The sequence below is a fragment of the Dermacentor albipictus genome, chromosome 2, assembly GCF_038994185.2.
Source record: "Dermacentor albipictus isolate Rhodes 1998 colony chromosome 2, USDA_Dalb.pri_finalv2, whole genome shotgun sequence".
In the NCBI taxonomy this organism is placed as follows: Eukaryota; Metazoa; Arthropoda; class Arachnida; order Ixodida; family Ixodidae; genus Dermacentor; species Dermacentor albipictus.
Window position 1 is genome coordinate 154,526,829 of NC_091822.1, and position 27,825 is coordinate 154,554,653.

A 27,825-nucleotide genomic window follows, 5' to 3' on the forward strand; every position below is an offset into this window, starting at 1 on the left:
CTTTCTGATTTCGATGATGCCTATAAGCGCCGTACCATAGCATTGGCCTCTGTCTAACATATTGCTCAATACTATAGCTGCAGGAACCGTCGCTCTCGTAGACTATCCATCACAAGCCTGTCGGAAATGCCGTTAATCGTCGCTTTTTTTTTCTTTATCAGCTTCTCTAACTTGCCTAGTTGAGTACCCCAACCCAGTTCTCCTATACCCTATCGTTCCCTCATCTATATTTCTTTTGTATATTTGTTTTTACTTTTGATTGTCTTTTACTAAATTTTTTCATCATCCCCATCTTTAACGTTCAGCCGTCCCCGACATGCGTTTTGCTGAACAGACGGCCGAGTTCTGCGAGGAAACCGGTCGCAACGTCGAAGTTACGAACGAGCTTAGTACGCGTAACTTCCAGGAAGAGATCTCCGAGATATCTTTCGATAACCGAGGAATAATAGATATAGCTTCCCAGCTGCCGGGACTTATAGTCTTCCCGAGGAGGGTCTTATACGCAAGAGCACAGCCAAGTGTATACGCAGTTCTATCACGCTGTTTAGGCGCCTTCGTATCCGCGTCTTTCGTTCTTTGAAGTTCGTTCGCTCTTTAGGCTTCACAGCTGACGAACGCTGAGATAGCCGTGAAGGATGACTGCTTGCGAGCTTTACAAACACTGCAGCATATATAGCTCGAGCTCGCACGTTCTATAGCGCGGTTGGTGACGTACGACTTTGACGGAGCACTGCCAGGTGCGTATACAGGGTGTCTCAGCGAACGCTTTCAAAATTTTTTTGAAGGTTGCCTGTGGCAGGGAGCTCAATTCTAGTTTATGAGCCGGTCTACGCGAAGCGGCGGACACTACTTTCACAAAAAATGAGAATGAAAAATTGACTAATCAACAGGAACTCACTAATTAACTTTCTAACTAATTACATTATGGCCCGTATTGCAATTTACAAACTATAGCCGTGGACTTCGCAAGGCGGATGCACTTGGAACGAATTCTCAGGACGACACCAGTTTCGATACATAAATTCCCACAAACTTTGCGGAGAAATGCGCTGGCGTTCCAGTTACTTGTGTGCTTCAGTGTACGAAACAACGTTTCTTTAACAAATTAACTGGAAGGCCAGTGCATTTCTCCGCAAAGTTCGGGACTTTATATCCCGAAACTGGTGTTGTATTGAGAATTCGTTCCAAGTGGATCCGCCTTGCGAACTCCACGGCTATAATTTGTAAATTGCAATATGGGCCATAATGTAATTAGTTAAAAAGTTAATTAGTGAATTTTTATTAATTAGTCGATTCTGCATCTCAATTTCGTTCTGTGCAAGTATTGTCCGTCGCTTCGAGTAGACCAGCTCGTCAAATCGAATTGTGACATCTGCCACAGGCAGCCTTTCAAGATTTTGGAAAGCGTTCGCTGAAACACCCTGTACATATACGTGTGTTGGGAGTTGGCGTGATCGCACGCCGTAGAGAGCATTGCGTGCAAGGCGGGTGTAGAGGCGGGTGAGCCCCGATTTGCGCCACTCCAGCGCGGCCAGTGTTCTTTAGGTTTCATTCGTGCGGTGGCACGATACGTGAAGGTATTTAAAAAAATAATAATAATAACGACGGGCGACGGGGAACAATCGTTGCAGTAGCGCGGAAGTCGATCCCGACCGAGCCTAATCTGCGAAAACGCGTCTGCGTGATTTCTTTTTTTTTTTTTTTGAGGGCGAGAAGCGAACGAAAAATACCGAATTGGCCGATAGGCCTGGCACGTTCTCCGAAGTGCTGCCGGCGTGTCCTCAATTTCGCGCGACTGTATAGTGCGATTAATAACGCGATCGGCTGCGCGTGCAGCTATAGTTATTAGGCGTGCGCCTAACAAAAAATCAGGGGCGGGGAAGACAACAGTGCCGAGACGAACAATGGTAGTGCATATAAACCATCCTGCCGTTTGTTAGTAAGAATAACATTGAATAACGGCGAGAATACTCGTAGATGCATCTGACATCGGTGCGCCTATTGTTCGTGGTCAGCGGCGGGGAGAGGGAGTTGTGAAGCAAACGTTTGGAGAAACCTCGGTGTTTGTTTGTTTCTCGTGTTAAAACATTCGCGTTTCTTTTTCTTTGTTTTTTTTTTTTCACTGTGTCTGGAGGGGGCAGGGTAAATGGGACAGGAAGCCGAGAAAAACCGGATCTGTTTTTCTCGGGATAGCTACCATAGATGATTTAATCAGGAAGCCATCCATCTGGAGCAGCTGGATTTTGCGGCTCACCTGTTTTCTTTTTTTTTCGTTTTTTGATACAGCATTCAACAAAATGAATAATGAATCGTGAAGTATAGACACCATGAACGTTCGCCAGCTTCGAACGCTGCGCGCAACTTAGCAGTTCCTTTTTTCTTTCAATCGGAACGTTCAGCAGGAGTCGAATAACGTTATCTTCGTTGACAGAGTGGCTTTATCATTTGCAGAACTATATGACGAATTAAGCACTTACTACGCTATACTATACTATACTATACTATACTATACTATACTATACTATACTATACTATACCATACTATACTACATATTAATTTTAAACGACAACCGTTTTGTTGCAGTTACACTCGGAAAGAATACGGTGCAGACGTGCTCGATTGTGAAATTAAAAAAAAAATTTTATTATTACTTCAAAGTGGTTACAAAATTTGATAGATGCGAAATACAAAAGGAGCTCCCGGAAGTAATGCACAGACGCGCCAAAAAAAAATTTGTTTTCAGGTTTCCGTTTATTGCTTCGCACTTTTAGTATTTTAGTATGAGGAGGTTTAACATAAATGACATGCGCTGTCGGTGTTTTGTTTCGTGACGTTTCTTTGTGGGCCGTCGTTCTCAAAATTCTGAGGAATAACTTTGTCCAGAGAGATAGAGAGAGAGGGAGGGAGGGGGAGGGATACAAGGAAGGCAGGTATGTTAACCAGTCAAGAGTCCGGTTGGCTACCCGACGCTGGGGGAAGGGAGACGGGGAACTTTCTCGAGAATTCCAGACAAAGCACGGGGAAGGAGGGAGATGGAACTTCAAGACGATGAGCAACACGAGAACAAGATGATCGCCGGGGCCAACGTTTCGACAAGTCACCTTGAAAAAGACAAGTCCCCTCGTCGAAACGTTGGCTCCGGCTTACACCTTGTTCTCGCTTTGCTCTTTGTCAATAACGTAAGACGAGGTACTGGGACCTCCGGAATATTGGGTCGTAAGTTACGAATAGGTACCTTTATATACTATGCTCCAGCGTGACCAGAGGGGGGGGGGGGGGGGGGGGGGTCTTTTGCACTTTCGAGACACCGGTGAGACCTCCCAATCTGCATGGTGCCTGTTTTGAAGCAGATCCGGCTGCACCTATCTGAATGCTCTAGCTGTTTGCTCACTCAAGAGGCAGGCTTCTGTAGTGGGCGAACAGGAGCCGCATGCGCTGAGGTCGACCGCCTTGAACCCAGGTCAATCGACTTTTCCTTTTTATTAGTTTGGACTAAAGTTCAATTGAAAGAGCCGGTTAGTATATTTATTTTTTGGGGTCCAGCCGTAAAGCCCTGCCGCGTTAAAGAAAGAAAAAAAAAACGTTAGAGAGGAATATTTCTAACCGTGCCTTCAAAACACTTGCTGAGGTCCCAGCGTACTTGACGTTTTAGGAATGCGCGAAAAGGCAGAGAAAGCCCCGAAAAGAAAGGAGAGAGCGAGCAGTCTCTTAGAAACTGACTCATCACTGCTGGAAGAAGTAGTTGAACCAGTGAAAGCAAGTCAAGCAGGTCGTTTTAGGTCGCATGCTTTTAGCATCATGCCATCGTTCTGGCATTCTTATGCATAGTCCAAGTTTCTAACCACGTGTGACATGTACGTAGGTGCATTCGGAAGATACCCCTCCCCCGCGATTATTGCGCAATGCCTCGCACTCGTGGCCTTTTACAGCCCGTCCGTATTTTTACACTCGGAAACACAGAATCAACGGTGCAAACCGCCGCTACCAAAAAAAAGAAGAAAAGAAAACACTTCGAGGCCTTGGAAAGCGAGCTCGCCTGTATATATAGGCCGAAGCACAACGTGGCGTGACAATAGCACCGTTAAGGCCACTTCGATAAACGAGCTCGACCTTCCTGAAATTGCGTCTTTGTGTTATTGTTTGGATGTTTTCTTTCCTTTTTGCAATGGCCGAGCAAGTTTTGTTTTCTCTCCGTTTTTTTTTCCTTTATTGTTTGTAAAGCAATGACGTGCGTGGAGCGCGTATACGGCACGTCGACGCTCGCAGTATGATAACACTCCCTGAAGCGAGGTGCCACGATAAGATAAAGAAAAAGAAAAGAGAGATTAAGAAACGGCCGGTAGATCTCTCTGCGCCTTGCGAGATTCCTATCGCTCCTGTCATTCCCCTCGCCTGTGTACACACGGTCCAGTCCAGGCGTCCGGCCAGATCTTTCTTCCCCGGGGGCTTCGGGTGTACAGCTAGCGCTGGCGTTCCGCCTTCATACGCGCGTCCCTTTTGTAAGCTCCGCTTACAAGCATGCCTGTCTCGTTTGATTCCCTAAGTATAGTGCACAGCGCGAAGGCGGGTTTAAAACGAGAGTGTACGCAAGGACTTGGTGTCAGCGCAGCTTCGACGAGGAAGGTCGCGGCGGTGATGGATCTGGGTCGTGTGCCCAGCTGACGCGTGTGCTGCGTGTTAGAGGATGCATTGCTCGCTTCTATGTAGAGGACGCGAGCAATGCGCTTTACTTACAGGCTGTACTTTCTTTCGCGCGCCTTTCCGACGATTTTTGGTATATGTATATGCAGAGGCCTCTCTCATTAAGCTGAGACATAATGAGCTCGCACGAAGATAACAAACTTTTCCCCATTCCGCTATTCACGCCTTCTTAAAGAACCATGTTTTATTGCTTCCGTTCCAGCTTTCGCCAATAGAAAAAAAGAAAGCACGTCTCTTTTTTTCTTTCTCTCTTTTGTTTTTCTGTTTCCTTTGGTACGTCCGAAGTTTAGTAGGTCCCAGTGGGAATGCAGGGCGCCCGGCTCCGGTGCCGGAGGTGCGCGGTTCGATCCCCGCCGAGAACTAGAGCGAACGAAGGAACGCACAACCCCCGATGCAGCGCAAGCCTAACCGCTAACGTGTACAGTCTCTACCACCGACACAGGAAATCATGTAGGTGGATGTCCTCTTCGCACGTAGAGGCAACTTTCCTAACTCCTAACTCGGCCAAGGCCGAGCTTCACCTGTGAACCTCGTAGCGCAGAAGCCGCGTGGGTAGGCGCGTTCGTGAATCGTCGTGTATATTATAGACGCGGGCTCTGTCTCCCATTGCATTGTGCCTGCGTACACAGAACCGCGCGGTTTCGACGTCGTCTCCGACGGCCGTACGCCTCAAACGCCAGAGGCAACGAAGACAACAAGCGAACAGCAGGCGCCACAAGGAGGGAGGGCAGGGTAAACAACAGGACTCCTTTTTTTTTTTTAGGTTGATGAAGGAGACGGGGAGATACGCGAGAGATAAAAAAAAAAAAACCTCGCCGCCGTTGCGCCGCGTTTAGCCACGCTTGGTAGCGTGTGCGATAAGAACAGCCCCCCGCCAACGTGCCCCCTCCGGGCGAACTGTAGGCGAGAGAAGAAACGCCATCAGGAGGGAGGGAGGGGAAGAGGTCTCCTTAGCGCGTGCGTTATTAATTACGGACGTCGCGACGGAGGGGTTGCATTAGGAGTACACGAGGAAGAAGGAAGGGGAGGAAGGAGAAATCGAGGCGCGCGCGCAAACTGCCTATATGGCCACCGGCTGTGCGCAGCCGGCATTGCCGGAAGGAAATCTGCCTCCATCTCTGTTTTTTTCCTCTCGGCGAGTCGTGGAGCGAAAGGCTTTCTCCCCTTCGTCGTCATCTCCTCTCCGTTTCGTCGTTTTATTTGTGTCGCGCCGCCGTATCATGCGTACAGGGTTCGCTTCATTCGTTTTTTTTTTCTTTCTTCCCATTCAATTCCGCAGTTCTCTTCGAACCTTCACTCGGATTTCAGAGACTAGGCTCCTCTTCGAAGGGTGACCTTATTGTCGCGACTTGCCTTACCTGTCCGCCGCCGTCTCCCCTTTATCAATGGTCGCCTCGCTCGATCGGCGGTGGTTGCGGAGCACTTTCGTCACCAGCCGGCAACACCAGCGGGACCCGTTTGTCGCGCGATTTCAGCGCGCTTCCAGTAAACAGACCGGGACCGCTGTGTATGCGTGTGTGTGTGTGTGTGTGTGTGTCATCCATGCTCGCGTGATAGAGCGGGCGAGAGTGCGCGTGTCTGTACGTGCGTATGCGCTTACCTACTTACGCACGCGGGCCGTGCCTGTGCGCCCTAACGTCGGCGCTGCTCGTCTCCGCTCTCTTTATGCCAATGACACCGCGTTGTTTTCGCTTTTTTGGAGGACGTGGGTGGAAAATTTTTCACCGCTGTTCACCTCGAGCGTTTTGTGTCAAGGGTGTACGGTATGCGCCGGATGAAACGGTATCACGCCGCGCACCGGTTGATGCGAGCCGACTACAGTTTCTGAAAGGCTTTTTTTTTCTTTCTGACAGCACCCGACCGGACGAAGGTCGTCGGTCCGCTTCACCACTTTGCTTGTAATACGTTCTTTTGTCTAGAGAAGCAAATCGCGAGTGGGGGGGGGGGGGGGGGACGTGTTGTGTTCGTGCGACTGAAAGCGTGCGATTTCAGTGAAGATCGATTGTGACGCTTTATCGTATCATATACCTCGCGTGCGAGAGGTTCCTGATTCAACACCCGAGTGCCATCCTGAGCCCGTCGGCTGCGCCAGCTGGTATGTTTAACAACGAAATTGCACTGCCCGCCATCCACATTAAAAGGATCACAAACGGGCACCTCTACTACCATTCCAGTATAATGTACACGATGTATCTCGGTAGCTATCGTAGCCGCGCTTGTGCACTAATAGCCGGGAAGAGCGGCTGCGGGTATGCTCAACTCATGAATCGAACTGAGCCGATCGATAGCTTCAGCCGAACAGAACTCGTACGCTCAATATAGTTGCAGTAATCGTTGACACAGTCGGTGCGCTGTTGATATTCAGAGCACGGCTGCTCCAAACATTGCGATGCTAAAAATCTTCGTGCTATTTGACTGTTATCAGCCTTTTTCAGTGTGTTTTGTTTTGTGCTATTAGTTTGGTTTGCCCTGTAATAAGGGAGAGCTGAAGTCACTATAGCGGCGCCAAGCTCTCGTTTAAATTCATAAAAGTAAAGGAAAACAAATCCATTGAAAGCATATATAGTGCCAGCGAACACGCCCGACAAGTGACCACGCTGAAACAAATCCACGTCAAAACTGACTTCGGTATAGAGGCACATAGTACAGAAAACAAATCCCCCTGCTTCGTGTGTTGCACCTCGCAGTTTTAGGTCCAGCCTGATACCATTGCTTGCCAGCACGGCTGCGATGCGAGGATGCGCCAGTTCGTGGCAAAAAAAAAGAGAGAAAAGGAAGAAAAAGATAAGACAAAAAGTAAGGAGGCAAGGTCTTTCTGTCCCATATGGCGAGGACGGAGCTATGAAGAGATGACCTGGCGACGTCGTAACGAATATCGCTTGGTGATGACGTCTTCGTCGACGTAACCGAATGGCAGCAAACCCAGCCTCGCACTCTTAACTGCTGTTACACAGTGAAGAGAAGGAACGCTTTTCGCCGGGCACCTTTGTCAAAGAAATAGGACGCCGATCAAAGAGGCGTTGCTTATAAATATTACATGTTTTAGCTTCCGCAAAGGAGCCTAGCTCACAAAGAAGTCTGCGGCTTGTCTGCCGACGCCTGTCACCGCGGCCTCTTGGACCGTGTTTGTCTTTAGAGCAGAGCGTCGGTTTCCGCAAGCCAGGATTCTCGACCGCTAAGAGACCACCAGAAAGCTGCAGGACCAGCTAGGTGTTCTACGCCTGAAAAAAAAAAAAAGAAAGAGCTAGTGAATGTGAATGAAACAAAGTTCACGAACAATGCTTCCGTACGGAACCCGGAACGTGTAATACTCACTGACATTAACAACACCTTTTTTCCTTGACGTCCTTTTATTTCTTCGACACGAATTTGCTAACCGACCGGGGCGAGACGTCGTCAAACCATCGCGATCTCATCGGGTGTCCGTAAAGGGTCAGCGTGCTACTCTCTTCTCGTTCCATTATGTGCCGAAAGGGGAGGCATTGCTCTAGAGCATCTCTCCACGAGTGTCCAGGGCCGTCGGTCATCACTGCTGCCCGTGTAGGGGACCCGCGTGCGTCTATATATAGACGATCCGCTGTTACGCGGCGCGGTCAGCTATCTCACGCGCGCGCGACCAACAACTCTTGTGAAGTCGAGATCGCATCGGCCGTCAGCTCCGCGCCGGTTGTTGGCTGTTGGAGCGGTGAGGGCCGGCGGCCGTATTGCGTCGGTCGCCGACCTCGATGCGTTCTCGGATGCGCAGACAGCTAGCTGCCTGCGCTGACGGTCGTTTATCAAGCCTTCCTCCGGTACACGTCGCTTCGAAGGAGGAAAAGTGGAGCAAAGATTGAATCGACTTATAACCGCGGCTACCTTGAGATCGCTTTTGTAACACTGCCCTCCCCCACCCCTCTCTCTCTCTCCATCTCTCTCTCCCCATCCCACCCTTCCTCCTCCTCCTCCTCTCTCTCTTTCTCTCTCTTCCTTAGCGTCAACGCTGCCGGCAGTGGGCACCGTCATCGGGTGCGCAGTTTTGTATCGACCGCTGTGGAGATCCGCAGATATTTGTATCGTATAGGGTCCTCGTTTGTTTGCGAGCTCTTTTGTGACGCGTTTGGGCTACCCACGTGTACAGTGCAGTGCTCACGTGTGTGAGCGGGAACTCGCGAGCAAGTTTCCGCCGCGGCACCTGTAGCGCCCACTCTCGCGATAACCACTCGCGAGTTATCGACCAGGGTGCGCCGACGCCCCATCTATGCTTGCAGGCTGGCACTGCGCATGCGTGCGCCCCTCATCGATAACGCGGGTGGTTATCACGAGATTGGGCGCTACAGGTGTCGGCCGAAACTCGCTCGCACGTTCCTGCTCACACACATGAGCCCTGTACACGGGCAGCCACCACTGATTGATTGATTGATTGATTGATTGATTGATTGATTGATTGATTGATTGATTGATTGATCGATCGATTCATTTACTATAACGTCGCAAAGAAACATCCGCGACTGTGATCGAGAGACGACGTATAGAGAAGGGCGGGCTCTGGATTAATGTAGACCATCTGAGGTATACCTTTATGTGCACCTAAATTTAAGTGCGTGAGCTTCCTTTTTTTTTACATTTCATGGCCAAATAGACACGCCGCGGTCGCTGCTGGGAATCGAACACGCGACAATGTGCTCCGCAGCAGAACACCGCCATAGCCAACTGAGTGAGCGCGGCGGGTGACCGCCGCTGCTGCAGGGGTGTCTTGGTTGACGTGTCAGGCTTCGTGGTGCGTTTGTGCGTGTTTGTAGCGTCATTATGCTGGAAGTCTTTAAAGAAGTCGTCAGGCTGAGTGTGCGGTTCTTTAGTGAGCAATTAACTAGCGCCGAGTAAACGATCTGAAAATTTTTGATGCCACGCGAGGCTGTTTACGGTTATCTCCAAGTGTCGCCGCCACCTGTCATGACTTTTTAACGCCTTCCGTCTTAATAAAGCTTTCACTGATGACAAGGCTAATATATAAGGTAATTGGCAATGGGTGGATAGAATCTTGTAGGCCATAGTAGAATAGAGCTGTGCAGAGGCCGGAATTCTGAGCCCGCGCCCGCCCCGGGCCCTACAATACGTCCGGCCCGACGTCCGGCCCGACGCTAAAGAAGCCTGAGTTGTTCGCCCGGCCCGGCCCGGCTCGGCCTTAGGCCGGGTTAAGGCCCGCCCCTGGCCCGGCCCGACTCTCGATAAGGCGACGCCGACACAAAAAAAAACAATATCAGGAAAATCGGTTTATTTAAATGACCTTATAATGTTGACATCTTGCATTTCATATGACGAAATCGTGAATACGTACAGATGCAGCGCGCGCACAGAATTGTTATTCTAAGCTATTGTGCAAAAACAATAAGTTGTCCATTGATGAAGGGTGAAGGCAAGTGCGGCGCTTCTGCATTATGAATCCGGCAGTGCTGAAGTTTAGTTCACTGCTTGAACTGGTGACCGGAATGGCTAATAGCCTCTCAGCAAGAAGAGCAAGTTTTGGGTACGTTGGGAACATTGGGAACGTTACTTGTGTGTGCCAGTTCTGTTCAACAGCGGCAAGGATGAAAAAAATCACATTGAGCTTCGAGTTGATTGAACCCCATATGGCCCCATTCCACTTCAGTCTGCAGAGTACTGCTTTACCCAATACAAGACCCATTCAGAGACTTGGCTTGCTCGTAATGTCTGCAGCCAACGATTAACATGTTCATTCGCTTTGAGCCGGTGGTCCGATTTTTTTTTTTCTTTTTGAAACATGAACGCGACTTGACTGACTGTACGTTAAATCGAGATTGAATCCCTCTCTAATTAATACGAATTCATGCGTCATCCTACCACCTTGACTTTCCTTCAGGGGAACCAATAAAATTATGTAACTTTGACGCGATTGTTGACGGTCCATCATTATTCGGGACCGAAAAGAATTATATCGATATTCATCTTTAGCGCATTTTTCTCTTGCATATTTCTCTTTGTCTAGCTTAAGTTGTCGGTATGCCCCAACACGCAACCACTGTGCCATGTCGGTAACCATCTACGTTAGGGTACCCAATTGATATGCACAGTGAAACCTGTAACGAGGGGCCTGAGCACCTTTCTTATGCAGAGCGCACTATAATATAATTTACGCTATTATAAGTGAAAAAGGGCGTAAGCCTGTGTATAACGCACACCTTTACATCCTTTTCGAGTGTAAAGGTGTGAGTTATATGCAGATTTACACCTTTTTTCTCATTCAAGGGCGTAAGTTATCTTACAGCGTAGCATGTAGGCTCCTACGCGTACGCCAACCGCATTATCTGCATTCAAATAAATAGTTCTCTCTCTCTCTCTCTCTCTCTCTCTCTCTCTCTCTCGCAGTACGCCTAGGGCTGCAACGACTTCGTGAACGTGGCGTTAAGTAATTGCCGGCATTAATTGTCGGCCCCTGCGATTTGTTGAGGGCGCGAGAGAAAGCGGACACGTTGAATTACGCAACTGATAGTATCTCTCAACGATGCTTTCACGTCTCTGTTACGTCACTACTCCGCGCGGACCAAGCGACAACATCTCCTCTCAATCACGAGAGAAGCGATTGCGTGGGACGGTCGATCTCCATTCTGTTTCCGCTATGCAAAGCGGAGCGTTCTTACACGTCCGCGCTTTCCCTCTCTCCTTTAGTGGAGCGAGGCACAAATGCCACCTGAGAGATAGTGACGTGGGCTATGCATAATGACCATATCTCGAGCCACTATAATTGCAAATGTGGAGAATACATGCTGCAGCCAGCGGTAGCCATTTCGACGCGTTTCATTTTTTTGATGCGCTTGCATTCGTCCTCGGACGGCTTGTGAATCGTGAGGCGTGTTCCTTGTGATCACATTGGTTCAACTATATTGCTCCTGAAATATTCCTTGTTTGTTTGCTTGTTTCCAAAATTGTTGGCACACTCATTTGAAACGCATTAGAGATATTAAACGAACTCTACTTAAGTTTTTGAAACTCGGTGGTTATTTCCTTGTAGTAACCTAAAAGAAACACTAAAAATATAAATTCAGCGTCAGTTTCTTCTGCTGAGTGGATTCCCCCAATGTCTTATCAAAATAAACTCATCTAGTACATCCTTAAGGGGCCACCTTTCACGGGCCCGGCGTTACATGGATTTAAATAGATGTCAAAATAAAACCATTAGCTGTTTTCTAAAGATGCGCTATCGGCGGAGATTCAAATGCGAACAAGTCGGGCATGAATCCATAGCTTGGATTGGGTTCAAATTCCCCGCATTTGTAACACTGATTTAACTCCAACTCCAAAACATGCCTTCTCATGACCCAGACAGTATTTGACCTAGACAGACGTACTCCTGCACAGACTCTGGAGGCTTGCTGGTGATCATGGACTCTTGGTCCCTTGCCAGGCGGTATATTTTTCTTCTGCAACTTATTCTTCAACCCTACTTTTACACTTTCTCGGTTGAGGTCCTCAATCATTTGTTGCAATTCATCCCCAGTGTGCATGGCTGACCAGGACAGTGACATCTGCAAACCGAAGGTTGTTGAAAGATTCGCCGTTCGTTCTCACCCCTGAGCTTTCCCAGTCTAACAGCTTGAATGCCTTCAAGCATTTAGTGAATAGCAGACCACAAATTGGGTCTCCTTACCTGACCCCTTTTTTGATAGGTAATTTTCTACTTTTCTTGTGTATAGAACCAAGGTTTATTACTTTTATGCGCTTTCATGCGATACGACGTCAACGGATGGAGAGAGAGAGAGAGTCTAAAAAAAGTTGAGGATGTCAGACTTAGGCGCTATATGCAGGATTGCCGCCTTCTAATGGGGTGATATTATAAGGGTATAAAAGGCAGCGCATGCCATGCGACAGTTAAGCAAACACGCCATAACATTAAGTCAAATCAATGAGAGGGGATTTCTGTCAATTATACCATTTTTCGCATGGATGAGCTTCGAGAAAGGACAACGTGAAGGAGGCGTTGATAACGGGAAAGCAGGCTCTTGTTTGGAGCCGGATTTTTTTTCTTTGACGTCGAACAACATCTCTAGATTGAGTGAAGATAGGCGGCTCGTCGCCATGAAATGTTTCACCAACCTTTGGATAAACTTGTACTATGATGCGCAAGTTATGCACGGGTGGCATCTTCGACTCTTGGTCGATCTGCGGATTAAGAATAAACGTGCGCAAAACAGTCTAAAGTCACAAACATACGCATATAAAAAATACTCATGCACGCGCACCCACACTTACATACACACGTACAGTCGCGCAGGCAAGTGAACGCGGAAGACCGGTTAGGTTCACACATTCACAATTCCGCGCGCACACACAAAAAAAAAAGGGCATCGCACAGAGACGTCTTCGGATAACAGGGTGGTCACCGTACGGACGCACAAACCGTATATATACCAGCAATCACGTGAGTGCGCATCAACGACGACCCGTTTAACCGGCACACGTTGAACTCAAGTGTGCAACACGCGCACGTGACCCAGTCACGCATAACGAGATGTTGAACGCACGCGGGTTCAGCAGTTCCAAACACGACGGTCACTAGTCGCAACTCTATAGAGAGAGAGAGAAAACAAGGGTAGGAAAGGCAGGGAGGTCAACCAGAACAGCATCCGGTTTGCTACCCTACACTGGGGGTGGGGGAAAGGGGAATAGAAAGAGGAAGAAAGGGAGAGAGTAAGCACTGCGTAGGTGTGGGAGGGACACCGTACACAAGGACACTATAAGCGCTCATTTAAGCCCGCGCACTAGCTTTTCTTTTATTCGTGCGTGCATCACATGTGCTGCCCGAATGGACAATCTGGCGCTTGTCTACCGCAGACGCGGCTTTCACCCCGCCGCCCTAGAATACACCAGCAAGCGTCTACGGGATTCCACGGAAGTATGCACCGCCTGACGGGATGCGGCCGAGTGAACTTGAGGCGTTTAAAAGCAACAACGCGCTTTTATACTTCGGGGGCACGGCCGGCAGGAATAGAGACGAAGTTCGAAGCGCTGAAAATAGCAAACGCTCATTCCACCGTTCCAGCATAGCAGCGTTTAAAATCGATGTCGAACGGCAAAAGTATCCGTTCGTGTATACACACGTCGGGCCCGTGTGCATAGAATAATGCGACGACCAGGGAACGCGGAGGTTGCCGGGCCGGTTTGCGAAATGATTATAGTCAGCGTTCGTAATGCTCCCGCGAAGCCTCCTCCTATAGCATTTGGCTTGTGCGCGCTTCGAATTATCTTGAACCGGGCGCGGTGCCGGGTTCCTTTAGTAGGTTAAAGGAACGTTTGGTCCGCGCCCATTGAAGCGTTAAGCGTGGTCTCCGCTACCATCGGCGTACATATAATGATCGATCGCCCTCCGTAGTGCGCGGGAAATAGTTACAGCGACAATATCCGTATATCGACGTTCCGCATTCTGCAGTTGCGTATGACTCGGAGGAACGTGAAATGCTCTTTTACTTGAACGCTCGGCTGTGTGAAATTGTTGCGGAAGCTTCGCACGATTGTTTCTTCAACCTGTCGAACCGAGCCTTCGTATAAGACGTCCGGGTGCCACGTACGCGTAAGTAAGTGGTTCTGTTGAATGCCGCGCGCGTTTATGTTCGTTGAGAAGAGAAATGTCTATTTCGGGGGAAGTGCAATGCTTGAAGCATTAAAATTTTAGATATAATAGTCAGGCGGAAAAAATTAAAGAACAGAACACGTACGCTGGCATCATGAAAGTATGTTTGGCGCCTCCGTGATATCGTTGCGCGATGGCATCGCCGAAAGCATCGTGTGTTCTTTCTTTCTTTCTTTCTTTCTTTCTTTCTTTCTTTCTTTCTTTCTTTCTTTCTTTCTTTCTTTCTTTCTTTCTTTCTTTCTCTCTCTCTCTCTCTCTCTGCAGCGTCTTACTCACGCGCCAAGCTACGAGAGGCGAGCGTTGGCACTTTGCTCTAGTTCGTTCTTATCGAATGCATTCAGGAATTGTTGACAACTCACTCGACACATGTTGCCCAGGCCTTCTTCCCCTATTTTCTCAGTAACAGCATTAGATGCACGCCGCCGTATTTCTAAAAGAAAGGTCAAAGAATCTATCGAGGTTCTTAAGATGAAACGAAAAGGAAGAAATTACAAGTTGGTGCAACTAGAAGCTGTGACGGAGCCAAACGTTCGGACAAACCAGCCCCAGGAAAACAACGGTGTCAAGCATGCTTTATTGCGCGGCGTGCGAACCGTAAAGAAAGCAATCTTGCCGCGAATTTCTGAAGACAAAGCTGCAACGAGCGTTAAACTTTCAAGTTGTTAGAGTTCGAAACGAAGGCCACCGTACGACAGACTTTGTGAATAGCTCTATAGCGTGTCTATACACGCGCGTGCACGCGTGTTTCCGGCGTTGGTGTGTTTGTGTGGTGACCGTGTATGTATGCATATAATATTTTCTCGCCTAACCCCTGGCGTGAGCTTGCCCCAAACAAACTGCCATCCCGACCAATCTTCTCCAGCTTTTCATTTTTTTTAAAGCGACGCGTTATCTGTGTTTCTCCCTGACGACGTCGACGATGACGATAGTCACGACGCTTGACTTACGCGCCCGACTTGCCGCGTTCCCTTGCAGGTGGAGGACCAGGGCGTGGACCCCAACCTGCGAGACAACGACGGTGCGACCGCGGCGCATTTCGCGGCCAGCCGGGGTCACGTGGAGACGCTGCGTTGGCTGCTGGCGCACGGCGCGGCCATCCTGCCGGACAAGTACGGCAAGTCGCCCTTCCACGACGCCGCCGAGAACGAGCAACTCGAGGTACGGGCGCGCGGCTTTAAAGAGCAAAGCTTCATTATTATTACTATTATGCGAAGCATATTACGAGAGCTCAACCCAGCTCCTCAGGCGCGGCGGTGTCGCCTTCAATGATCTTTGACCCCATGCCATACCACGTGACACCGTGACGTCACGACAGAGGAGAAACGGGGCTCCAACTCGCGCCGTCGCTCGCGGCGTCGCGGCGGTATATAAATAAGCAGCTGCGCTTGTTTCTAGGTGGCTTTGGCTCAACTCTTGCAAGATGGGCTGGGAGGGAATCGAACCAGGGTCTCCGGAGTGTGAGACGGAGACGCTACCACTGAGCCACGAGTACGATGCTTCAAAGCGGTACAAAAGCGCCTCTAGTGAATGCGATGTTGCCTTAGAAACGAGCTGTTTCTAAGGCTAAGGCGTGCGTCGCTTGCTCAGGCGCACATTTCGTTGCCGCGCCGAACGCTGCGTTGCTCGACGCTCACCGCGTCCAATGCGGGGCGCGTAGTCGCTGCGCCGTTGCCCATTGTCTTACACCCCTTGGCGGGTCGACGGGAACGCTGTCGCGTTCCACTCTTGAAGGCGAAGCAGAGTAACGCATGAGTTGTTTCTTCGTCTAGCCGAACCAAATATAGCCAAGCAACAGCAGTTCACCAGGCTAAACAGTGGTTCAACAACTAAAATAAAGGCTAGTATGCTTCGCATCCTGGGCTTAACCTTAGCTAAGCCACAGCCATTTTTTTATTTAAATTATTTGCGAACGCCTCCCGCGGGTCTTTACCGCGGGCCGTGGCTGCCGGGTGCATGCTGGTGTCCTGCCGAATAGCTCGCGTATGCAAATGAAAAATTAGCCCCGTTACCCGTGGTGGTCCTCGGTCCTATACGGCGCAGCATCCCGATGCTGTGACGATTAGGTGACGACCGCGCGTGTACTGCCATTGTGCCAGCGCCAAGCAACATCTTTGAGACGATCGCCGCGTGTGTCACGTTGCCTTAGAGCACGGGTGTGCGCCAACTTTCCTTCACCCCAAAAAAGAGGCGGGAATGAAATGGGCTAACTTGTAGAATTTCATCAAACTGTTCGCGAACACTTCGCTTAAATTAACGTAGATTTGAAGTGCGTTGTATCTGCTTTCTTTTATCATCGACACTGCCAGTGTTGCTAGGAGCTGTCTTGAAAAATACAGAAAGGCTGATATCAGGAACATATCGAGGTCAGTTGGTTCGAAATATATATATATATATATATATATATATATATATATATATATATATATATATATATATATATATATATATATATATATATATATATATATATAAATCCTGTGTCATTCAACTTGCTGAAGGTGGATGACCAGCTAACCTGTTTAGCATACGACACAGAGGTGACACAGAATTTTGAGCATGGCTATACGCACTCATTAACCGTGGTTTTTTATATACATTCGCGTGGACGACGGGGACGCCGCGCCGAGGAGCCCGAGGAAACTAGGCAGGCGTGGCGTTTCGAATGGCAGCGCCACCACGGGAGAGCGGAAGGGAAGGGAAGGAAAGGAGATGCGCAAGCGCTTGGAATGCCGACAACGAGAGGGCGGTGCGAACGTAGACATGGCCGAAGCGGCTCAAAGAGTAGTATCCGTTCTTGTCAGCTATTACGCGGGTCGTATTTGGACCAAAGGTGTCAAACTTATTTTTGCAAGTTGGCGGAGTGCTTGAAGCCTGCTTCACCTCCGCCGTGAGTCGTCCCGGTATTGGACTATCTTTGGGATCGGCCCAGGGTTTTTAGTCTGTGGACGCCGATCCGCTGGGACATATACATCCTCGTTGTAAAATGCTACAGGGAACTCTGGCGTCAGATGTCTACGCGAGCTGCAATTATGGTGGTTCGGTGAGCATGGGGGAATGATGCATGGATTTGCCTACTATTCGTTTTTATTTCTGGCTTCAAAACAACTTCGTGGCTTTGCAGATTGATCGTTCCGACTAAATTTTGCGTGTTAAACGCAGTAGTGCAGATACTTATTGCCTTCGTACGCAATACGAAAAAAAAGCATGATTTATTGAAACTTTAGGCCAATAAAGGCAGAATAAAGCGTAATAAACAAAGCCACAAGAACATCTGAAGCCGCTAGCATGAATCCAAGACGAATCTGTCTGGCATCCATCATTTCCAGAGATTCTGACCGAACGCAGCGCCAAAGTGACTTTAGTAGGCAGCTGCATTATTCGGTCATACTTTTTATTGATTCCAACGCAAAGGAAGTACAGGCCATTAGCAGTGTATCTCGACACGCCGTCTGCGCAAGAAGGGAAGTGAAAATGCAACCCATGCGGCAGCGGCGAACGTTAGTTTGAAAATTTCCGGGTGGTACTGCGGGATGGGCTATGTAGGTTGAATCAGGAGGTTGGTAATTAGAGATCATCGGAATAGGCGCGTTTCTTTCTCGGTCTGGGACGTTATTAGGCTAATGATGGCGGCGTCGGGCGTTTCAAGGATAAAGCGCGTGACCACGAGAAAACGCAATTCCGACGTATTTTCGGCGCGACGTCGCTCTGCGTCGACGCGCCCACTTCTCCGCAGCGCGGTATATAACCATGCCATTTTTATACGACTGAAATAGGTAACGCGGTGTTTCCATTTCCCTGTGCAACCAGGTGGAACGCCGTTCTCTATCTTTCTTCTTTTTTCTTGTGTGTGTGTGCTAGCATTACAACGCGGTCGGAGCGATTGATTGTCCCAGAAGCCCACGTACACCTTAGCAACTTAGGAAGCAGCGCTAATCAATCTGTGCCCAATGTGAGGCCGCATTAGCCCAACCAGAGTAGCATGACCACATTTTTTTCTGGCCTAACTTTGGAACCCGTTGGCTTCACATTGCCCCTGTATTTAGTTCCACCTGGGCTTACGTACCCATAGGTACGTCCATGCCAAATCAATGCTGCGGAAATTTTCAAAGTGGATCGAGCAGCTGAAAGCTAAAAAAAAAAGTAGGAGATACGTTTTTCTCAGAAAGAAAGCTTCGCAGTTTCAAAAGCGCAGGGACACTGTGTGTTTTGATGTCCGGGCAGGATGAATTTTCCTTCAAAAGCGGAGCTTCCTTTCTGAGAAATCCGTGTTGGATTTAGTCCGTAGCTTGTGCTATTCTCTACGGGTCCGTGCCAATTTTCTCTATGCGTGCGTACATAGAGCGCTTCGAGTTGTCGAATAACACTGCCTCGCTCTGCTAGCGTGCTGGTTATACATACATACATACATACATACATACATACATACATACATACATACATACATACATACATACATACATACATACATACATACATACATACATACATACATACATACATACATACATACATACATACATACATACATACATACATACATACATACATACATACATACATACATACATACATACATACATACATACATACATACATACATACATACATACATACATACATACATACATACATACATTAAGTGTCCTGAGAAGTTAAGGGCGGGGAGGTGGAGTTCGAATTGCCATATGGGCATCCACCTCTGCCACGGGATCCCTGCCTTTTGGATCAGTCTCTTCTTTCTCTGTCATATTTCCGTCCCTTCCCCTTCTTCACCAACACTGCGGACCTATGCTCAGGTGTCAGCCGTGCGTTAGACAGTTACGGTGCGGTCAGCAGGCTTACCTCTTCTTCTCTTTCAACCAATTTCTCTCTCTTTCTCTGAATAAAGCGCCGGGATCGAGGGAGTGTTCCGAACTGGTCTGGTTGGTGCGCGTTGAGGGGACTCGAACAGCGCAAAACACTGGACGTATAGTCTACAGACTATACTGTAGAATATGTTGACAGCTGTGTTTTGTTGTCTATGCACACTACACGCCCCAAATCTCCCGCTCTGTTCGATTACCGCCGTCTCTGCGAACGTGGTACATCGAGCGCGTTGCGAGAAGGCGTCGCCACCCACGGCGACGCCACGGGAGCATCCAATCCGGCCAACAGTTTAGCGCCCATCTGTCTCTGTAGAACACCACGCTCATTGGCGCGCCCACGGCGGCCTCCCCGCACAGCTCGACAAAGCGACTCGAGCAAAGACACAACAAGGCTGCCACTGCAGCCGCGGACAAACCCGGAAGGTCGCGTAACCCTGCACGTGCTCCCGTCTAACTGGTTCTCTCTTGTTTCTCTCGGCAGTTGCCGCATTGGAGCATTGAAGCAGGAGGGGGGGGGGGGGGGGGGGGGTCAGCCTTTTTGTTTTTCCGCGTGACTAACAAGGTCAGTAGGAAATGGAGAGCGCACCTCAGTCGGGCGACGCACTTTTGTCGACCTGTACGTGTGCCCGAGTTGATTCAGCAAGGGTGGAGCCGTCTGGGCGAGAGAAGTGGGTGGCGGTTGTAGAATGGCAGAGCCTGTTATATATATAAATACGCGGCCTTCTGTGCGTACGAAGCCTTGTCTGCCACCCGGCCGGCCTGCCAGACAGCGACGCTGTTATACATGGCTTGACGTAGCGTACAAAACGAATTGCACGTTTGAATACCGATTTCGGCGCTTAAGCCATATACGCATATCGTTGCGGTTATACAGTGTAGCTTTCCGGGGTGGCGTTTCCGGTCGCTAATCCGTAACTGTAATCATAGATTTCGATCGTCACGCTGCGACTGTCGCGTCGGAAAGAACAGCGTCAAAGTCGTCGAGCAACGTCCAGCGCTCTCCCACATGCAGTGGGCGTCAGAAGTTTGCGCTTGACCGCGACATCTGACGAAAACAATAAAGTTGGGAGCAGTTTGTGAGCTTAGTCGTAAGACCGTAAGAAACTACGTTGTTCGCTTATACTTGGCACTCGTACGATAGAAATCCGAATACCGGAGTACGTGCTTGGGCTGAGGAAATATCCCAGTTTTTTTTTTTCTCTCACATTCCGCGGTCCGTATACTTTTGACGCGGACTGTATATACAACGTGCTTTTTGTTTAGTTCGAGCACATATGACCTAATAATCGCATGTGACAGATAGCGCTCGTCTGTCTTGGGTTGATTTTTGGCAGAGGCGAACTGCTAGAGGACCGCGCACAGGATCCCACTACTGCTCGGCTTCAATTTCGCGATTGAAATTGCGAACTGAATTGCTTGCGCACTAAGTCTGTCGCACAAGTTCATGCAGTGAGTGAGCATAAAAGTGGGAGAGGGTGTAGCGACGACCCTCTGTTTCTCTCTCTTCGCTCAAACGAGCCGGGTTTATTTTACGCGTGCTGCTTCTTGCGCGAACCGTTTTTAGTCTTCCTTGAGATGGACATCGGCGAACTGACGGAGCAATAAAATCAATATTAAAAAAATATTGCGCAGTTTTACGTGCCAAAATCACTTTCTGATTATGAGGCACGCCGTAGTGGAGGACTCTGGAAGTTTAGACCACCTGGGGTTCTTTAACGTGCACCTAAATCTAAGTACACGGGGGTTTTCGCATTTGACCCCCATCTAAATGCGGCCGCCGGGATTCGATCCCGTGACCTCGTGCTCAGCAGCCCAATACCATAGCCACTGAGCAACCACGGCGGGATAAAAAAGATCAATTTCCAATTTTTTGGGAACTTGGGCAAAAATGCATGGCGCAGATATTTATCAAACGCTGCAAAAGGCCTATGAAAAGGATGCCCTAAAGGAAAGAAACTGTGGTGAAGTGGCTCCGAAGTTTTGGGAAGACCGCGAAGACCGCAAAGTCAGTGCAAGATATAGACGGAGAAGAGCCGCTATAGGGAGGGGGGGGGGGGAGGGGGCAACGAGTGGAATACCGTAGAATACCGCTAGGGAAAGCTAGGGAAACGATGGAGCATGTTATATTAGAATGTTCCTGCCCAGCGGTCGATTTAGGAAGCACTGGCCTCCCGAAGCCCTTGGGTTCGGCGACAGCAAGGGAAAAGCAAACATGCCCGCAATAGAGATTAGTAAGAGGCGATTGGATGTCTGGTGGCAGAAAAGTAGGGATACTACAAACAACGGAGGCGTACAAAAACGAAGTTCACAATAGGGGTTCACAAACTTTGGTTATGGAAATTCATTGAGGTTTCTTTTTTCATTTTCTTTCCTTTTTTTCTTTTTTAACCTAGAGAGGAGAGTAGGCAATGTAATAACAAGTGCTCGGTGGTGCAACCCACCTCCCCGTTCCAAAGGGGACGCTCATAGCATCCATCCATCCAGCCATCCGCTCACAAGACACGCCCCTCCACCTCGTGCTAATGCGAAAACATTTATCGTGTGCATCCTTGTAGGCTCTGTGATTGCCGAATGCCTGTTAGCATTATATGACAAGCACTCGGCTTGGGGAAGTCATCCGTTCACCAGATTTTTAACTGAAAATTTGGAAGCAAAAGAAAGAGGAAGATTGGCATATGGGCGAGTTGGTATGAATCCACTGGTCATGGCCGAAAATTCTGTAGGGAAGGGGGGGGGGGGGGCTGCGGGCCTCGTCAAGGTGCATCTACTGGAGCAGCTTTTACTTGCAGCCTCCTCCATCAAGTAGATGCAAATAAAGCTGTTCTACTCATTCTATTCAAATGAGGGTTACGCTAAAAGACAACGGTGCAAAAGAATCAACGCCACAAGCGCTTGCGGTGCCTCTCCTTCCCCGTCCTTGTCCTTTTGCGCTATACCCTCCTTCCGTGAAACAAAAAAGGTTTGCGAGAAGATGGTTCCAAGCAGGACGTTTTCTCTTTAACCATCCTGCCTTTCCTCTGTTTATCTGTCTATTTATTTGTTGGAACAATAAATGAATGCAGCAGCGATCTGGCGGTAAATGCAGGAGAAATGCGTTAGTATCGCGTCCCATCGCTTTTAGGTACGGGGGTGGTCAAAATATTCCAGGCCACACAGCTTACGCGAACACATTGATCTCGTGCCCATGTGGCGTGTCATATATCGAATTGTGAGAGCACCAAGGTTTTCGTGAAGAGACTAAGGGACAATGTTTCTCACCACCGACAGCGTCCGAGTGTCGAAATTACTCCAGGAGCTCCGCAACCTGCTTGAGAGTGAACGTTGTCGAACACGCTGTGACCTAGGAACTTTTGACCACCCCTGTGCGTCCGGTTCCATCATTTCAACCGCGCTCCCCACATTGTAATGTATCGTTCACGAGCTCACTCGAAACACGTCCTGCCTCTTCGAGAAGCGAACTGAAAATGACGGTGTTCCGCACCACAGCAGGCCATCATCAGTAGCAACATATATATATATATATATATATATATATATATATATATATATATATATATATATATATATATATATATATATATATATATATATATATATATATATCCGCCTCTCTGTCATCTTTCCAACCCCTATCCCCCATCCCCAGTGTAGGGTAGCAAACCGGAGACTCATATCTGGTTAACCTCCCTGCCTTTCCTCTTCATTCTCTCTCTCTCCGCCTTTCTCAGCTCTCCCACCCCCTCTCTACCTCCACCACATGACCGGCTCTCCACACTTCCCGCACTTTTTTCTACTTTGGCACTCCTGATGCTATCGCATTAAAAATACTCTACGTCGAAGTCTTTCCACCGGCCCTGAGACTTCGCCAGCACATTACCTGCAGGCGCTGGCGGGAGCGGTGAATGTCACGGCGAAAAAAGGGTCGAGCGTTTGATGCATGGTTCGGCTTGCACTTGAACTTGCGTGAACACGACCGAACAGCTTTATCCAGCGCTCAGTTACGTAACGTCCCTTACGCCTCCCGGCCACGAGCGCTTGCTGAAACCGCTGACAGACCTACCAAAGCAAAAAAAGGTTGATCCAGTTGCACTGCCAGTGACGTCAGAAGGTGAGCAGCATACCCTGCACCCTTGACGTTAACGGCGATCGAACCGTGCTAGCCAGCGCGGCGTTGCATAACGACCACGAGCCTTCTAGCTGCTAAAGCTGAGCTCAGAGCCTTGAATGAAAAGAAAAAAGCGAAATGTGATCTAGATACATTCGTTCGGAGAAGGTCACTGGCGTGACAATAAGACCGCAAGGGCGTCCTTTCGCGCCAGCAAGCGAACAGCAGCGACGGTGTCCTGTGATTGCTTGTCCTGCGGCGACGTTTGCGGACTTCTGGTTACGCCCGTAATCGATGTGCTCGACGGTAATTGGACTGCACGCGTTCGTACTCGTTGCGCTTTGTTCTGCGACCGTCGCTCTATGTGCCCGACGCCTTTGGCCCAATTAATGTTGCTCCATATTGGGGTATTTGGCGGCACATACTTCAGAGAGGTGTTTCGTCCTTTTTCTTCTGGTTCGTTCGGGAGGGGTGACATTGAGGCTTGATTAATCAAGGTAAAGATGCACAAGTAAACACAAAGGGATGAAGATGCCCTTGGCTGTTATGAAGAAACAGCTGTGCGCATACCGGGTGGATAATTACTTGGAGCGGCGAGAATGTACGGTATGCGGCGTGGGCTTTCCATCGCTCAGTGTATCCGGCTTGGCGCATGTATGGTATTCTGCTGTAGAGCGCAAGGTTTTGCGGGTTCCATTATCGGCTGCAATGACAGTTTTGCTCGTACGCTTGCAATGCAAAACAAGAAAATCATTAAATTATGTTATTTCACGTGCCCAAACCACGAGACGGTCATCAGGCAAGCCATAGTGGGGAGGACTCTCATTTAATTTTGACCACCTGGTGTTCTTTAACGTGCACGAGCGTTTTTCCATGTCGCTCTCATCGAAGTGTGACCGCCGCGGCCGAGATCGTAACCGCGGCCGAGATCGTAACCGCGGCCGAGATCGTACCCGCGGGTGGGATCGTGCCCCCGAACTCGAGCTCAGCAGCGCAACATTGCCATGCACTCAACTACCGCGGCGGGTTCGCAATCCGAGAACACCCCGTTTCTTTCGGTGCATGTTAAAGGACTTCGGTTGGTGAAAATCATCCGGGAGCCCTCCTCCACCACGGCGGCTCTCATAATCCCTCGGTTGTGCTTAGAGTGCACCAGAATATAGCAGTTGTGCTGCAATGTGCCGAGACGTGCTGTGCGTAGAACACTTTTATGCGTGTCGCTACGCGCACATAGCATGCACACTGTCATAGTCATCCGCACTATATCTCTCTATCTCTCATTCCTCTTCCCTCTCACCTTTGCAGAGAAGCAGGCCGGAGACGAAGCTCCTCGGTCAGACCAATCTGCTTTTCTTACATTTTAAAGGTTCTCTATTTCTAAACAATATCAATCAATGAATCACTTAATTTTTCACTCAATCAATCAGCACATGATAAGAAAACAAGTTGACTTGAAATTATGCCTGAGCAACGAAAACAGCACGTGTGCGGTCTGAAAAAGGAGCAAGAACTATGTGTACCGAATGTCAGGGATACAACTGTACTTGATAACAGCTATCTATACGCCACAGGTTCAGCAGGGGCACTGACAGATGCAGGCGTTCGATCGTTTCCCAGCGCTTGCTCTCCCTTGTGTGCAGTGTCCATTGTGTACAGTGTATGTACTGTACAGGCGGTTCAAAGCACTCACGTGCCATGCCCTCTGACTGAAGCTGTTCTTTCTTTCTTTCTTTCTTTCTTTCTTTCTTTCTTTGACAACGTAGCACATCCGTGGTATACCGTAGGTATACCGTGTGTCCCAGCTAACGTTAGCCCCGCAGTTCTACGAAAAAAAAAAAGATGAAAAAGACACTGCGCAAGATATAATTAAAAGACCTGCGGTGTTCGTTCGCCAAATATCTAACGACCGAGCAGCGCAGGTTTTAAGACTGTATCTTGCACCATACTGTTTTTTTCTTCTTTTCGTTGAACAGCTTGGCTACATACGTTGGCTGGTATACCCCACGTACCCTCGACACTGTATGCCGTGTGAGCGCTACTTTCGGCGATACTTTCTATCCGCGTTTGTGACCTCTGCGTGACCCCGCAACTACGGTTGGCGGCTCTCCATGCATCTGTGCTGGAAGAGCTTTGCTTGACCATTGTCCCACGCAGCAGAAGAAATGTGCATTCTGGAACATACCCGCGTTACGTAACGATGAGCTTGAGTCTTAAAAGTCGTGTAGGAATGTGGTACTATTATTGCTGCCGTTTACATGTTTCTCTCAACATGGCGACTGGGTGGCGCCAGAAGAACCAGCGTATGCCGCAAATAATGAGCGCGCGTTTAAAGAAGCGGCGGCGCGGTTTGTCTACTCGAGACGTGTTCCTATAAGAACGAACACGCTCCAATACCGGATAGCGGTTGAAGCGATATCCATCGCATCCGCCGCTCAATGACAAACCGTTCTTATGAATACGAACGGAAAGTTTCGCGATAGTGAGTCCTGGTTTCATAGCGTATGCGCTTTTGCCAGTTGGTGTATCGAACCCTGCCCATTTCGATGTCGTTATTATGCTCGCGTCCTCGACAGAGAGCCCAATCGAGGGATCGACCTGCGCTTTAATACGGGGGAATTGCGCGCACGACCTTTGGTTGAGGCACGCGCCGCGCTGCCAGCAGCGCTGGCGATCTGATTGCGCGGAGGATGCAGTCCGAATCGGTGAACCAGTTCGGGCATTGGAAAATCGCGCACACACCTTGTCTTAAAGTGGTTCCCGACATAATGAAGGCATGCACCGGTAATGTGCACAGCCCCGAAAGTGAGTGAGTGAGTGAGTGAGTGAGTGAGTGAGTGAGTGAGTGAGTGAGTGAGTGAGTGAGTGAGTGAGTGAGTGAGTGAGTGAGTGAGTGAGTGAGTGAGTGAGTGAGTGAGTGAGTGAGTGAGTGAGTGAGTGAGTGAGTGAGTGAGTGAGTGAGTGAGTGAGTTTGCCACTGAACCAGCACAAAAAAGCTAACGTCCATAATTCCTTAAGCCAGATGCTGGTCAGGCTCCGAAATAGCAAGTCTGCGCTTCGTTTAATCTCTCTCTCCCTCTTTTACGGGAGCAATAGGTGCGATAAATGTTCACACAAAGCATCATGATCAACGAAGCGATGCCTTTCTTTCTCTTTCTAGAGACTTTCTTCTCTTCTTTTTTTTTATGTACCTTCCAGCCTTTCCTGTAAGTTCCACGTGGCGTCTATAGCATATATATAGCAGCAGCAAGTTCGCCTAAGATGTCTTTGTCAAAAAGGTTCGCTTACGTGCAGTGGCGTAGCAACAGGGGGGGGGGGGGGGGGGCTGTGGGCCCCGGGTGCAGAAGACCGCCGGCTACACCGGGGGGGGGGGGGGGGTGACAGAATACCTATGGGCCCCGGGTGCCAGACGACCTAGCTACGCCACTGCTTACGTGAACCCAACGTGAGCCTGCAGTTCAGACGTCAAGCTGGTTCAGCCCGACATCACAATGTTCACTACAGAATTCTAGTTTACGGTGGGTCGAGATCTTAACAGAAATTTACCTTTCTGCGCTTGGCAACATGCATGTAAACGCCGTTGGGTCGCGGTGGGCCAGCTCGACTTCTGACTCGACTCGCTTGCGTCGAACTCGCATCGACCCGAAGCTCTAGATAGCAGAGGGCTTGAGTGTCTTTAGCTAATAGGTCCCGCACTTTTTGATGAGGAACATGGCCGACGCTTATTAGTGTCAGCATAAATTTGTTTCCACTAAGCGCGCATTTCAGCGGGAGCGTCCACCTCGTTTGTTGACCAAGAGCACGCGCAGCCTTTCTGCTGTCTAGGAGGACCTCAGTTAGATCGTTGAAACAGCTGCAGCGATCGAGCGGCCTTGACGTCACACGCTACCTGTGACAAGGACTCCGCCGAACAGCAGTAGTACAACAAGGCTTGTTCTTGGGCTAGTTGGATGGTTTACTCATAATGGCAAAGCCTTTTAGCGAAATTAAAAAAAATGTTCAAAAACATTCTCAAAGATAGTGCTGTCCTGTGTCTCTGTCACGTCCCTGTCTATTTGAACCACGCCAAAAGCTTTGCCATTATGAGTAAACTGTAGTACTGAAGCGATGACGATCGCAATATTCAATGTCCTCCCTCATCGGTGAAATGCTAACGTCGGCATTCATGCTTGATGTCACGGCTGGGAACTCATCGAACTTCTCTCATTAAGGCGAAACAGGAACACTCACACACATAATGTGGGAATGCACCTCGCTCCCGTTCTCTCATCCCCCCGTCAGCAGCGAGACTGACTGGACAGCCTGGCTCAGTTCCGGGGACGTCGACCGACAATTGGAACTGGTGGACTGGGCGGAAAAGGCCAAGCAGGCCCAGGGCCTTACTTGAGCCCTAACGCTCAGCCACGTCCCTCTTTACCCTTCCCCCTTTTAATAAAGTTTATCACCACCAAGGCGAAAGCCTTATATGTCTGATTGGAAGGTGTCCTTCAACGACCTTGCCGTGAGGTCGTTGAACCAGTTTGTATAGTCAGGA

The 27,825-nt window shown here is 49.1% G+C and overlaps 1 protein-coding gene and 1 pseudogene across 2 annotated transcripts in view; both read left to right on the forward strand.

The window, feature by feature from the left end:
- f (espin protein forked) overlaps window positions 1-27,825 on the forward strand; it is a 412,459-nt gene that overhangs the window by 316,098 nt on the left and 68,536 nt on the right. For both annotated transcript variants that reach the window (XM_070534112.1, XM_065448542.1), the window contains exon 4: window positions 15,300-15,482. In XM_070534112.1, the coding sequence (XP_070390213.1) occupies window positions 15,300-15,482 (183 nt within the window). The remainder of the gene's footprint in view (window positions 1-15,299; window positions 15,483-27,825) is intronic.
- Window positions 17,085-17,258, forward strand: LOC135915533 (U2 spliceosomal RNA; annotated as a pseudogene).